Source organism: Typha angustifolia, chromosome 15 (genome assembly GCF_048772165.1).
Source record: "Typha angustifolia cultivar Huaian chromosome 15, ASM4877216v1, whole genome shotgun sequence".
Lineage (NCBI taxonomy): Eukaryota > Viridiplantae > Streptophyta > Magnoliopsida > Poales > Typhaceae > Typha > Typha angustifolia.
In genome coordinates, this window is record NC_133253.1 from 19,197,053 (window position 1) to 19,209,479 (window position 12,427).

The 12,427-nt window shown below is 39.1% G+C and overlaps 3 protein-coding genes across 8 annotated transcripts; 2 read left to right on the top strand and 1 right to left on the bottom strand.

Annotated features, from left to right (window-relative positions):
* The first annotated feature begins 708 nt into the window (after positions 1 to 708).
* LOC140778096 (uncharacterized) lies at positions 709 to 7,209 on the top strand. Of its 6 annotated transcripts, none has more exons than XM_073122652.1 (10): positions 709 to 1,030; positions 1,156 to 1,198; positions 1,281 to 1,422; positions 2,636 to 2,735; positions 3,065 to 3,123; positions 4,307 to 5,296; positions 5,812 to 5,940; positions 6,240 to 6,530; positions 6,662 to 6,721; positions 6,941 to 7,209. In XM_073122652.1, the coding sequence occupies exons 3-10, from the start codon at positions 1,318 to 1,320 to the stop codon at positions 7,109 to 7,111; spliced, it is 1,905 nt and encodes a 634-aa protein (XP_072978753.1). In that variant the 5' UTR covers positions 709 to 1,030; positions 1,156 to 1,198; positions 1,281 to 1,317; the 3' UTR covers positions 7,112 to 7,209. The 6 variants fall into 6 exon arrangements, with proteins under 6 accessions (XP_072978753.1, XP_072978752.1, XP_072978754.1 ...); XM_073122651.1 differs by having other exon boundaries at positions 1,180 to 1,198; XM_073122653.1 differs by lacking the exon at positions 1,156 to 1,198.
* Positions 7,210 to 7,812: 603 nt separating this feature from the next.
* On the top strand, positions 7,813 to 8,386 carry LOC140779605 (uncharacterized). Its single transcript, XM_073124760.1, has one exon. The coding sequence runs from the start codon at positions 7,879 to 7,881 to the stop codon at positions 8,248 to 8,250; it is 372 nt and encodes a 123-aa protein (XP_072980861.1). The 5' UTR covers positions 7,813 to 7,878; the 3' UTR covers positions 8,251 to 8,386.
* Positions 8,387 to 8,482: 96 nt separating this feature from the next.
* On the bottom strand, positions 8,483 to 10,857 carry LOC140779604 (thermospermine synthase ACAULIS5). Its single transcript, XM_073124759.1, has 10 exons — positions 10,593 to 10,857; positions 10,432 to 10,498; positions 10,265 to 10,359; positions 9,951 to 10,053; positions 9,693 to 9,781; positions 9,434 to 9,590; positions 9,256 to 9,331; positions 9,092 to 9,150; positions 8,882 to 9,018; positions 8,483 to 8,796 (listed from the first exon to the last, which is right to left on the bottom strand). Exons 1-10 carry the CDS (start codon positions 10,724 to 10,726, stop codon positions 8,718 to 8,720), a joined length of 996 nt encoding a protein of 331 aa, XP_072980860.1. The 5' UTR covers positions 10,727 to 10,857; the 3' UTR covers positions 8,483 to 8,717.
* Positions 10,858 to 12,427: the final 1,570 nt, after the last annotated feature.

The window sequence follows — 12,427 nt, forward strand, 5'->3', positions numbered from 1 at the left end:
AAGATAAATATGACTTAGAGATAATCACGACTTAGCTAAATCAGTATTCCTTATCTTTCTCAGATTAATCATTCGTTTTGCAGCAGATAGATTCAGAATCTGGAGAAGTCCTGAATATCAAAATTGTAGATATGGAGTTGGCAATTTTATCTTGTTGGTTTGATATTATTCTGACATTCGTAGAATATTCTTTGAATATTTTTCTAAAACTGTGAAAAGTTAAATTTAGTTAATTAATTAAAATTCTAACTTAAGATCTTAATTAAAATAAATAAATAAATAAAATAATTAGACTCCTTATGATGTCATATGATCCGACCCATATTGCTCGGTCACTCAAGATTAGAGATGACAACAAGTGGTCCCCACTCGGCCACTTTCCACTAGGAAGGTAATATAGGGCACCGCGAGCGATACCCAAATCATAAGCTTGGCAGACTTGGAGTCGGCTCGTTATCAAGATCAGCTCGAAATTAATTTTAAGCGTCATTTATGAAGCTTAAATATGCTCAATTTCACGTCGGGCTTAATCAAGCAGCAACTCGAGCCGACCAATTATTTCAACAGCCTTAACTATATATATATATATATATATATATATATATATATATAATTTCTAAGCGCTGCCCCTTCTTTCTGACGAACCTTTAATTTCACAAATCATTATTTAATCTTTTTTCAAGACTCTCAGCTCTCCGTTCACCACTCTTTGCGTGCTAAAGAAGCCTCTTTGGGAAGCTACTCTCTTCATCACGGCCGTCAAAATGTTTGTCGCTCGTCTTATCACCGTCCAAACTGAGGACCCACGCGTTCCAGAGTGAACCCCGTCTACCGATCCAACTCCTTGCTTTCCCCTCTTTCCCCGTCTCTATCCGTTCGATTCGAAACCCCCCTCCCTTCCTCCAATTCTCTCGTCTCCCAATTCCATTTCCGCCCCTCTTTCTCCCGAATCCTTCTAATTCTTCTCGATCCACCAACTTATCGGGAGCAATGCCGTGCGAATCGCCTTATTGATCCCCTCACTTCCATGGTCAGCTCAGAAGAATCTTTCTTGCTACACTTTTTTTCCCTCAAATTTTGGTGCATTTTATGTTAATTTTGTTCTGAATTTAGTGAATTGAAGCTCTAAATGAACTTTCTTTGATCTGATTGTAGATTATTATAAAATTTGGTGATTAGGTTTAGGTTCCTGTAGTCGGTGAGTTGATTGGAGCATGCTGGTGGTTTTATCTCAATTCTTCGAAGTGTATTAAGTTGGGTGTTTGTTGCTGGGGTGACAGTGCTTGTTGATCTGAATTGTATGTGGTGGAATGTTCCATGGAAGCAGTTCTTGGCGCAGAGGTTAATGGGAAAAAGAATAGTCGAGAAAGTGAGATTGGAAATAACTGTGTGTCCGATCCCGTGGTTTACCAGCTTGTTCGGGTAAATGCCTGCTTTCCTTTATCTTTCCTATAATTTTAGTGTGTTATGTGGTCCTATTTGTAAATTTAAAATGTATTCTTGTATCTTTGGCTTTGATTGTTGTATGTAGAAATGCTCTTGTACCTCGCTTATAAGGAACATGTGAATTGATGTCAGCTCATTAGAAAAATTAAATTCTAGTAGCTTAGAATATTCCATTTGTCGATTTCGGACTTGAATAATTGCTCTCATAACTAGAATACCTTTATTTTCAATAGAAACCTGTTTTATTGTGTTAGTGTATGAGTCTTTTGATAGGCTAAAACTAGTGTAGTGTTCTTACTGGAATCAAATGTTAGACTGAATTTTCGTAGTCTCAAAGACTCAAACAACTTAGCTAAAAAGAAAATCATTGAAATAGTCGGATTAAAAGGATTGGCCAAGGATGACGGGACTAACAGCTTATCCCTGTAGTTCAGCAATACTATGGTCGTATTGAGTCCTAAAATACACAAACCTGAGGTCAATGGCGAAATATGATGTGGGTTGTTCCAAGCATGCAATTTGATTGATCTCCTGAGAGTTCGTGCATAATTATCATTTGGAATGTTTCAGTGATCTTTTATAGCATCGTTATGGAAAAAATGAATGAGTTGCTTCTCTTTCCTTTGCTAGCATTTATGCTGGAATAGTAACGTGTCCTTGTATAGGGGATGTAAAGGCTGCAAGTAACATGGGTGGGATGCAATGATTTGGCTGATGACTAATTAAAATGCTATATGGAATGAAAACAGGGAAGGTCTGCCTAGAATCAAAACCAACTGAAATTGACCAAAGTGTTTCATTTTCTTAACTGAGCCAAGACCGAAACTGAAACTTCAAACTATGGTGCTGTTAACTACATTTGAGGTAATAACATTGTATGAACTAAATTCTTCTCATTCTCGGTCTTCACAACTATTGTCGGGCAAAAGGAACCCATGTGAACATGGATGCCCACAATATATAGCCTGTGGTTTGAGGAGAAATTTTATTATTTCAATCGTTCTGGAGATATTCTTTTAAGTATCTTCAATCTTTGTGTGTGTGTGTGTGTGTATATATATGTTTTGCACTGTCTTATTCCTTGAATTTTGATCTTGTGAGTTCTATATCAATTGTCAACATTTTTAATTGTGATACACGTGTGGATACAACTTCAGAATATTAATATTCCAGATAATATGATTTTCAGGTTGAAGGTGATGGAACACTAGTTCCCGCTACAGAAGATGAGGTTATGCAGTTTGAGCATCTGCTTGAAGATGAAAAGACTGAAATACCTTCAGTTGAAGGTGGGACGTATTGGATCTCTTCCACTAAAGTATTGTTTTCAAGATACATCTTACTTGTAAGATATTTAAAATAGAAATCTGCACTTTATATCAACCCTTTCTGTTAGAGTTTTTATGTCCTTGAGATCAGTTCTCCTTGTATGTATGCATGTATGTTTTATCTCCTTTTAGTAATTTGTTATATAATTCAGTTAATTGATGTCCAGTCTTCTGTTTCAAGCTGCCACATAGGGCTGCTGGTAATATGAATGAGGCTTGAATTTACTTTGGTTCACTTAATTTTTGGTTTCCTGAAGGAAACTCATGTCTTACTACACTTCACGTATCAGGACTTGCTCAATCAGAGAATGCTGAGGTAGAGTCAAGGAAGTTGGACTCTAGGCTTGAGGTTCGTTGTCATCTTATGTACATCAAGAAAATTCATGAGTCATTTTCAATATTTTATTTGGTAATAAAAATGTACAAGTCATTTTCAATTGTCATCTATAAATTAATACTAAGTACTGTACATGTTCTTCATTTGTACTGAACTTGATGCTGTTAGGTTTTCTGGTAGCAAGTTATATGTGATGTAATTTCTTGAAACTAGATTTCTTATAGCTTTGGCTTTCTAGAATTGGTATTTTCTTTTCTTGATATATGTAAAAGTTTTCTATATGCAGGTCTTTGTGAATCTATTCTGTTAAAAATTAGTCTGCTTTCCGGATTTCTGAATCAACAGATGGAAGTCCCTACCTAGTTTTTGGAGTAATGAGTTGTCTAAGTGGTGGTACCAACAACATCTTGATTATTGTAGTGCTTGTCCGCCTTCTTCTCGGACCAGCCTAAGAGCTATAATACTCTTTCCTCTTTTCATAAGTCATTATATACACATAATATAGGAAAATAGTCAAACATAGATGATATTGTTGATACCCAATTTAATGAATATAGTGAACACATAACTAACTTATAATTCAGAATAAAAGTAACTTATATTTTCTGCAAGAAGCCAACAGCAACTTCTTAAAAGAGATGAAGATTTTCAGGCAAATTTGTTGTGGTGAGATTGTGTAGCTAGACATGTATCTAAACAACTGATTCAATATTTGATTGCAAGAAGTTGAAATTCCATCTGTTAGCAGAAATTTCTGGCTCCAGATTGAGTTAATTTGAAACTGAAGAGTACAAATTCCGGTACCCTGGTATGGGAGGTCAGGTTTTTAATTGGTGGTTAACAAGTGACAAGGCTCTCAAGTCTCAAGCATGTGCTGATACATACAGGTTCTTAAAAAGATTACCTATCATGGAGTAATTTGCTATTTATTTTTCTGAGTGCCTGTTTTGTGCCAGTCAATAACATTACCAAGATTAGAACATGATAGATGGTAGACTCAGCTCTTACTTTTGGCTGTACTCTGGAATTATGTGTGAAGTGTTAATGGTTATGATTATGAGTTACTTTATGTGAAATTCTGAATCCATTTTAAGAAATTTCCCTTTATTTGATCTTTTTTTTTTGTAATTTGTAATTTTTATTTCTGAGTTGACACTTCCCTATTCAGCTTCTGCTTTTTAAATATATATTGCAGTACATAGAGGTGATCTCGGAGAAAGTTAAGCAAGAAGAGAGGCTGTTATTATCATGTGAATCTCTAGATGTCAATGCAAATTCTCTAGGTGGTAAGAGCTCTCACTGTCCTAACAATGCGGAATCCCAGAATGACAAGATCCATTCTGAAAATCCTTCAATAGAGGCAGCTCCTAATTCTGTAGCATTAAATGGTAGTCCTAGTGATGAAATTGAAAATACAGTAAGATGTTCAAGACCTACAAATGATGCAGTAAATAGTAACTCATCTCTCCCCAAAACATGCACTAGTTCAAAGCCTGATTTTTCTCTTATAGAAGGGGAAGTTTGTTTGGATAATCTTACGATTAGAGAACTTCAAGAAGCATTCAGAGCTACCTTTGGGCGTCAGACTTCTGTTAAAGACAAGTTATGGCTCAAGCGACGGATCGCAATGGGGTTAATTAATTCATGTGATGTTCCAACTTCGAGTTTTTCAATAAAAGATAATAAAATTGTTTGCAATGAAGTGAAAGAAGAGGCACATTGCGCTGACAGAAGATCTAAGCTAGAATCTGGTTTTCTTTCTGAAGATCAAGTTACCAACCCAACAAAAGACATCTGCCAAGTTTCACCAACTAGCTCTTCTGACCATATTGAGGACCAACAAAGATCCAGCAGGAGGCTTAGGATGCCTCTTGAATTTGATGCAACTAAGGAAAATCTTCAAATGGAAGAGTCTGCTGTCAAAAGGATGAGAAGACCCACAAGGCGGTACATTGAGGAACTCTCTGATTTTGAGGCCAGGGAGTGTTCCACAAGATTGCCTTCTTCAGTAAAAATTTGTTCACCTGAGCAAGCCTGTCCAAAATCTCGATTACGGCCTGTTCTTGGTCCACAGAATATAGCCTTTTCCACTAGGCAGGACTACATCGGAGGATTTGGCATTCAAGTACCATATGTTTCAAGGGCTAGAAGAGGACGTCCTAGGAAAAATTTCTCAGCTCTTAAGGTAATTATTCATTTAAGCATCATCTTTTAGTTCACTTTGACTACTTTGACTACTTTGACATTGCAATCCGATGCAATAGTTTATTTTTCAAAGATAACATAACTGGTTACTGGTTTTGAGGGATAGCTATGAAATAGCTTTAAAAAATTAAATTAGTGTGAAGAGCTCCAATTTGTAGCTTGATGTCCTGCAAACACTGTAAATTCACTATGAGGTAATTAGAAGTTAGCATAAACAAGTTAAATAGATACATTTGTTTTTCTCCGTACATGTATGCTGTACTGCACTACTGTATCATGCTGCAATATAAGTACTGCACTGCAAAGGAACAATAAACTAAAATTTGTTGTGTCATACCTATTGATAGTGAACTATCTAATGTTTACTGATCATTTATAGATCTTCAAGGGTTAATATTTGCTGTTGAATTTATTTTCTCACATTATGTACGATGATTTTATCCTATGAATAGTACTTTCATGTTCTCATATTCATGCTTCTGGTAATGGTCACAGGCTTACCATTCTGTTGGCATGGCATTTGACTTGGTTAAAGCAGTACTAGATATTCCCTTGCAACACAATGTTGGAAGTGGAATCCAAACAAGGAAAGCCAGATCTCTTCTTATGCGAAATCCACAGCTGGTAGGCTTATCCAATCCATGGTGTTGTTTTCCGATAACATATGTAGTTTGAATTTTAAGTTTCTGGAAACATTATCATAGAAATTCAGTAGCAAAGAAGTTTTTTTTGTACCTAAATAAAATCTAGAGATTTTCTTTGGTCTTCAAGTATCTTTTCCCATCTGCTTTGACACTTTGTTTATGGGCATATGGTATGTGTCCAGTGGTTTTTGCCTCCTATGCATATAGCCAAATATTTATGGGTGAGTACGCCATGACCAAGTTAGCATTGGACGTTCTAATTGTCTCTTCTTCTGTCAGAACTTCGTTCACAAGAAAAGAGAAAAAGTATGTACACATCCAATTACTAGTGAGAGGAAGCCAGATCTCCATCATGAAAAGTTGGAGGCAGCTGGAGAACAAATAGATGATAATGCTGATACTCAACCAGTCGTAAAAGGTGGTCCTAGAAGGAAGCATCATCGAGCTTGGACTCTTTGTGAGGTTCTGAAGTTAGTTGATGGAGTAGCCCAGTTTGGGACTGGAAGATGGTCTGAGATCAGACGTCTGGCATTTGCCTCTTATTCTTATCGCACGTCTGTTGATCTTAAGGTGCAGTACCTCATATCTGTGTATGCTAAATCTTGAATCATCTCCGAGGTTTCTTGTACTTTTCAGAATGTTTGCAGTTGATATTATAATTTACCAATTGATACTAAGCCAGCAACAATGATCTTTTTTAGGATAAGTGGCGGAATCTGCTAAGGGCCAGCTTGGCACAGGTTCCTGCTAGTGAGAATGAGGTAAGATTCTGTGGTTTTCTTGTTTTTCCCTTTAGCACACCCATGCCAGTAGAATAATCCCTTTCTGAAGTTATCAAATTAACAGCACCTTTACAACTCTAATGAATTGGTGGGGGTTCATCTTGGTTGTGATCACTTACTTTCCTACTATTAGTAGGAAGATAACTTCATGTGATTACTATTTTTGTATTTGATTCTTTTTATCTGCCTTTCGTGTAGCAGGGGAAGAACTCCAGAAAACATACCTCTGTACCAATTCCGACACCTATCCTCTCACGTGTTAGAGAATTAGCAGAGACACACTCACAGGCTGGGATAGAATTCGGAACGAGCAAGTTTTCTAGCCATGGTGCTAAAGTTGTACAGGGAAAAGGAACTGGATTTTTATGATCCATGTAGTCAAATAGATACAAACTAATAAAGCCACCATGTAGCCAGTTGTATACAGTAAAAACATTTTATATAAAAAACTTTACGACTTCTGTGCATGCATATTATGCCAACCCAGCCTCATCCACCTGCTGTATCTTCTAATGCTCCAAGTTACTATGGAATATAGATAACAAATGCAGGAAAGATATCCTTTGAAATTATTTTTATATTGTTACTTAGGTTTCTTTTGCATGCTGGTCCTTTTGAATTCGATCAGTTTTCTCTTAGTACCATTTGTGTTCAATAGTAAATGTCTAAATAAGCTATTGTTTCATAAATTAGCTCCTTGTATAAACCAATACTTAAGACGGTTGGTTTCACATTTATTGGTAAATTGAAGGAGAAACTCACACCTTGTAAACTTTGTACTGCTCCATTAGAAATACTTGGTAAGTATTATTATTTGTGGCATTAGTAGTAATACTTATTTAAGTGTTCGGGTTAATTATAAAAAAGAACTCCTTGGATACCGTTTAACCCCCGCTTGAATCTTGATTGATGCCGCGTACAGCGTACTCCTTCCAAGCTCCATCAAGAGATAAGAGCATCACAGATAACCTTATCCTCCACACCACGTATCAGAATCGTCCACGTAGGATTCAGATGCAGACCTGGCATCTCCTACGCATCTCCCCCCTCCTCTACTTCCATTCCCTGTGTCCTATCCATCCTAATCTAAACCCACTCGCCCTGCCTTCATCCAAATCTAAACCACTTGCCTCCCGATGGCATCTGCTCTTCCCGCAGTCACCATGGCAATGGCTTCCCCTTCCACCACCATCACCACCCCAAGATCCGCCTTCTTCAACCCGATGAAGCTCCCTACGAAGCCCGCCTCCATCCACGTCTCCAGGTGCATCCAGGTCAAGGCGTCGTCGTCGCCGCCGTCGGCCAAGGATCAGGCTGTCGCTGGGCTGACGGCGGCGGCGTTGGCCGCCGCCTTGGTGATCCCCGACGTGGCGGAGGCGGCGCAACCGGGGATCTCCCCGTCGCTCAAGAACTTCCTCCTCAGCATCGTGTCCGGCGGTGTCGTGATCGGCGTCATCATCGGCGCCGTCATCGGCGTCTCAAACTTCGATCCTGTGAAGAGGAGCTAGATGAAGACTTCGTTATCGATCGGTAATTGGTTGACAAATTTGTGAGCGGTTTTCCTACCAGTGTTATCTAGTTGTTGATTAATTTTTATTACAACTTCCAATTATATGCAATATTGCGAAGCTATGTTAATCGTTCGCTCTTCTGAGTCCTCAATTCTGAGCCATATCATACCAAATTGCTTCTAAATATATCATATAGATGTAGAGAAAAAGGCGAATAAGAGGAACGAGATCACCAGGAAGTAGTCTATAACTTATTACAATTATACTGCTGAGTCATAGTTAGCAATACATTTACTTGTTCTTTTCCGTTATAAAAGAAGTAAAGAATGCTAACACCCACAACTTCGCACTTCGTTCGTTCGTTCGTTCGTTCGTTCGTTCTGTGAGCTGCTGCTCTCTTTGCATTTAGTTGCTGATTCCAAACTTGATCAATATCCACAGTACTCTCTGGAGAAAAGAAAGTTTTAAGCGCAACAAGCCCTCCCATGTCCATAGATGAATCTTGCGTCCTCCTCTGTGTAGACATGCGTTTCCTTCAACAATCTGCAAGTTAATTTGAGCAACAATAAGATTGCTAATCATGTCGAATTCGAGAGGACATAATACGCATAAAGATAGAGATACTTACGATTGGTGAACACTCTTGTTCATGGTGGTGGAGGAAATAAGAGACTCCCCATTCAAGTAAAGTAGCTCCCCGTTGATCCTCTCCTTGATTCTTTCATCGATTTGTTGAGCATTAAGGGTGAATGGGTGATCTGATGCCTGTAGAACACCAAGTAATTATCTAGATTACAGCAACATAGTAAATTTATTCTGTAGAGAGTAAACTAATTACCATGACCCATCCCCATGTATCTGCAAAGGATGGCACATGAGCTGTATATGCAAGCACATCTGCAACAAAATTTGTAATCTTAGTACGCATAGTAGAGAGCTTGTTGTTATTTAAGAGATCCAAGTTTGAGGGAAAACGAACAAAAAAAGGAGTAAAAATCTCACATTTAAAGACATGCTTCAGAGTGTTGTATATGGATGAAAAGACCTCCTTGTGGGTAAGAACACCTGCTGGTCCAGCCTATGCATAAACAATTAATCAATCAATCAACCAACCAAAATAACAATAAAGTTGGTCAGAGAAAAATAAAATCTATATCTAGTTATGTATGAAGATGTCTACTTGTGTGACAAAGATGCCCTGGTGATTGAGCTTGGGCTTGAGCACTTGTTCATAGAAAGATTTGGTGTAGAGCTGATAGCATGGTCCCCCTTCCACAGGGTCAGCTAAGTCTCCTACTATCACATCGTACCTCTCTTCTCTCTTCTCCAACTCAGCCCTATATTAATAGGTCAATAATTTCTTTTTAGTTAAAGCCTTTTTATCAATTTAATTACAATAGAAAAGAACTAAAAGATTGGTGTAATTAATTCCCACATACTTGGCGTCGTTGATTACGAGGCAGAGCTTGTCACTTGCGAAGGCTTCATAGTTACTTGTCAGGTACCTTCGACAAAAATCCACAACCTCCTGGTAATGTATAGGCATGTGTAACTTTTAATGTCCATATAATTGTACTATACATATATATATATAAAGTTTTAATTTAACAAAGATAACGAATAAAAAACTAATAGTACTGTAATATTTATCTAGTTATCATTTATAAATGTTACTACTATCATAAGCTTTATGGCACCTGATCTATGTCGCACATGACCACCCTTTGTATGGTGGTGTGCTTGAGGACTTCTCTGGCGGCGGACCCCTCTCCACCTCCCATAATAAATACTGTCCTTGGACTGCAATTATTATAATCAGTAATCGAAGAAAAGAAAATGAGTTAGTTACCATCTCACTGTGCATTATAAAAATGATAACGAGAGTACCCTGAGTATATAATATATTCAGAAACAAATTTATTATACTCTTTCATGAATACGACTCAGTAGCCTATGCCTATCGATAACATAGAAAAAAATATCCTCCAAACATATGAGAAGAAAGAATTACTTTGGGTGGAAGAGGAGGGCAGGATGGATTAAGGATTCATGGTAAATGAACTCGTCCAGCTCCGAGCTCTGCATCTTCCCATCGATCACCAAGGCCTGCATAATTCCAATAAATATAATAATAGTCGACCCTAGGTAAAAAATATATGCGAGCCAAAGTTTACCAACCTTCCCAAAATGCTTGGTATCAAGAAGAGCTATTTCTTGATATATGCTAGTCCCTCTATGCAGCACACTAGCAAACATATACCGTTAATTAAGATACAGAAGTACTTGTTAACAGTAAAAGAACTACTATTGATCTAAGTATAGAGAAGGCTATCGGTCACCTATTCAATGCGTAGCACAACTTGAGATCATCATCGATCTCCTCCTCGTACCATTTGCGTTCCTCTGGACACTCTTTGGCACGATGCTCATCGTAGCCATTGATTGCATGCACCTCATCAACAGCCTCTCCCATGTTTCCTAGTGAGAGAAACTTGATTCACAGATAGAGAGAGAGAGATGTGTATGTTTATAAACGAGAGGGAGAGAGAAGAATAAAAAAGAAGTAGTAGGGAGTTACTTATATAGAGAGATAGCCAAGAGAGGTATCATATATATAGTGTGAGGAGTGTTAGCACGGCACTAGCATTTATATAGCAAGAGGTTGGTGGACGCAAAAAGGGCCAAAAAAGAAAAGGAGAGAAATAAAAGAAGGAGAAAAATAGAAAAAGATGACACGAGTACGACAGAGGAGGGGGAGTGGGCAGAAGCACGCGAGAGCCTTGTGGGACCCCCGCCGCTGCCACGCGTTGTCCAATAAACGCCATCCCTACATCCACGTGGCGTGGGGGCTCGGACAGACAGGAGTAACGGTCAAGTGGGCTGGGTTCCACCAACTCTCCTTATTAACGGGTCGGATGGTGGATCCATTTGCAAGGCTCAGCTCCGTTAGACACGTGGCGGGTCGAGCCTAATGTACGGGGGTCTCCCTCGTCATCAAACGAGTCACGCTTCAAACTTGGAAGCCTGAAATGACCGGACTCGTATTCTCTTTGTCAACGGTTGTAGAAAGATGCAGCTCGGTGCTGATGCAAGTCTATTCAATGGCTTTCAAGGATTAGCACGAGTTGACCAGAGAAAATTCGACCGAAGACAAAACGAGGTTTGTCGCTAAGTCTTTTACTCCACTCAACAACTTTAAGAGGGGTAGATAAACTATTAGCTTAAATGGCAGGCGGTGAAATGCAATTTATCAGTAGTTAATGGTATCGGATGCGGAATGTTTTGCAGATCCGCTAAAACGAGGTCCAAGTAGGCCCACCATTAACTCAACGGTGGTGGAGGTGGGGGGCCCAATGACTAGCCGGAACTGGCCTGCTGTGGTGGACTTAATTAATAATTCCAATTCAGTACTTTGGACAAAAGAGGAGAGGAGAGGAGAGGAGATAGAATAGATAGATAGATAGATAGATAGATAGATAGATAGATAGGAGCGACCTCGTCGAACACTTAGCGGGTGGGGCCCGCACGTGACTGTGGAGCTGTCGAGCGTGGGAGTAATCCACTAAGGAGCTATGAAGTGAGAGTTGGGTTTTTAGTCGATGTTTGTGGAGAGTCCACCAGCTGTCCTCCCCTCCCCCTCCCACCACGCGCGCAAAAATGGCTCGTGCTCATGAATCGTCTTTTAACCATACTACCCCTCAACGTAGTATATCGACATGCTCCTGCTAAGTAAGGTTTAGTTGAGGAGAGGAAATGAAGGGTATTGTGGTCAATTAGCAAGCGGCTTCCACGACATTCCCCACGGTGCTGTTAAAAACCGGGAAAGCCCACACACACACACACCCACTTTGGCCATTTGACATTAGTCTTAGCCTTTAATAATAGCAAGCATTACACCTATCTAATCTAATGAGGTCAAAGCTTCTCTTTCTGCTAACTCTTCTTCTTTTTTGGTTACCTCTCGTTTTTGGCTCTCAAGTCAAGGCACTAAGGAGCATGTGGGAAGGGACAATGAGTCACCCAGCTCATGAACAACCTCAGGGTTGGGTGGCTAGTGATAATTTTTTGTGCAGGGTAATGGGTGCCAGTTTTTGTGGGATTAGTTACATGGTTTGGTGCTTAAAGATCTCTAATGATCCAGTGTCAAAATTGTGTCGGCATCTACCCCTACACC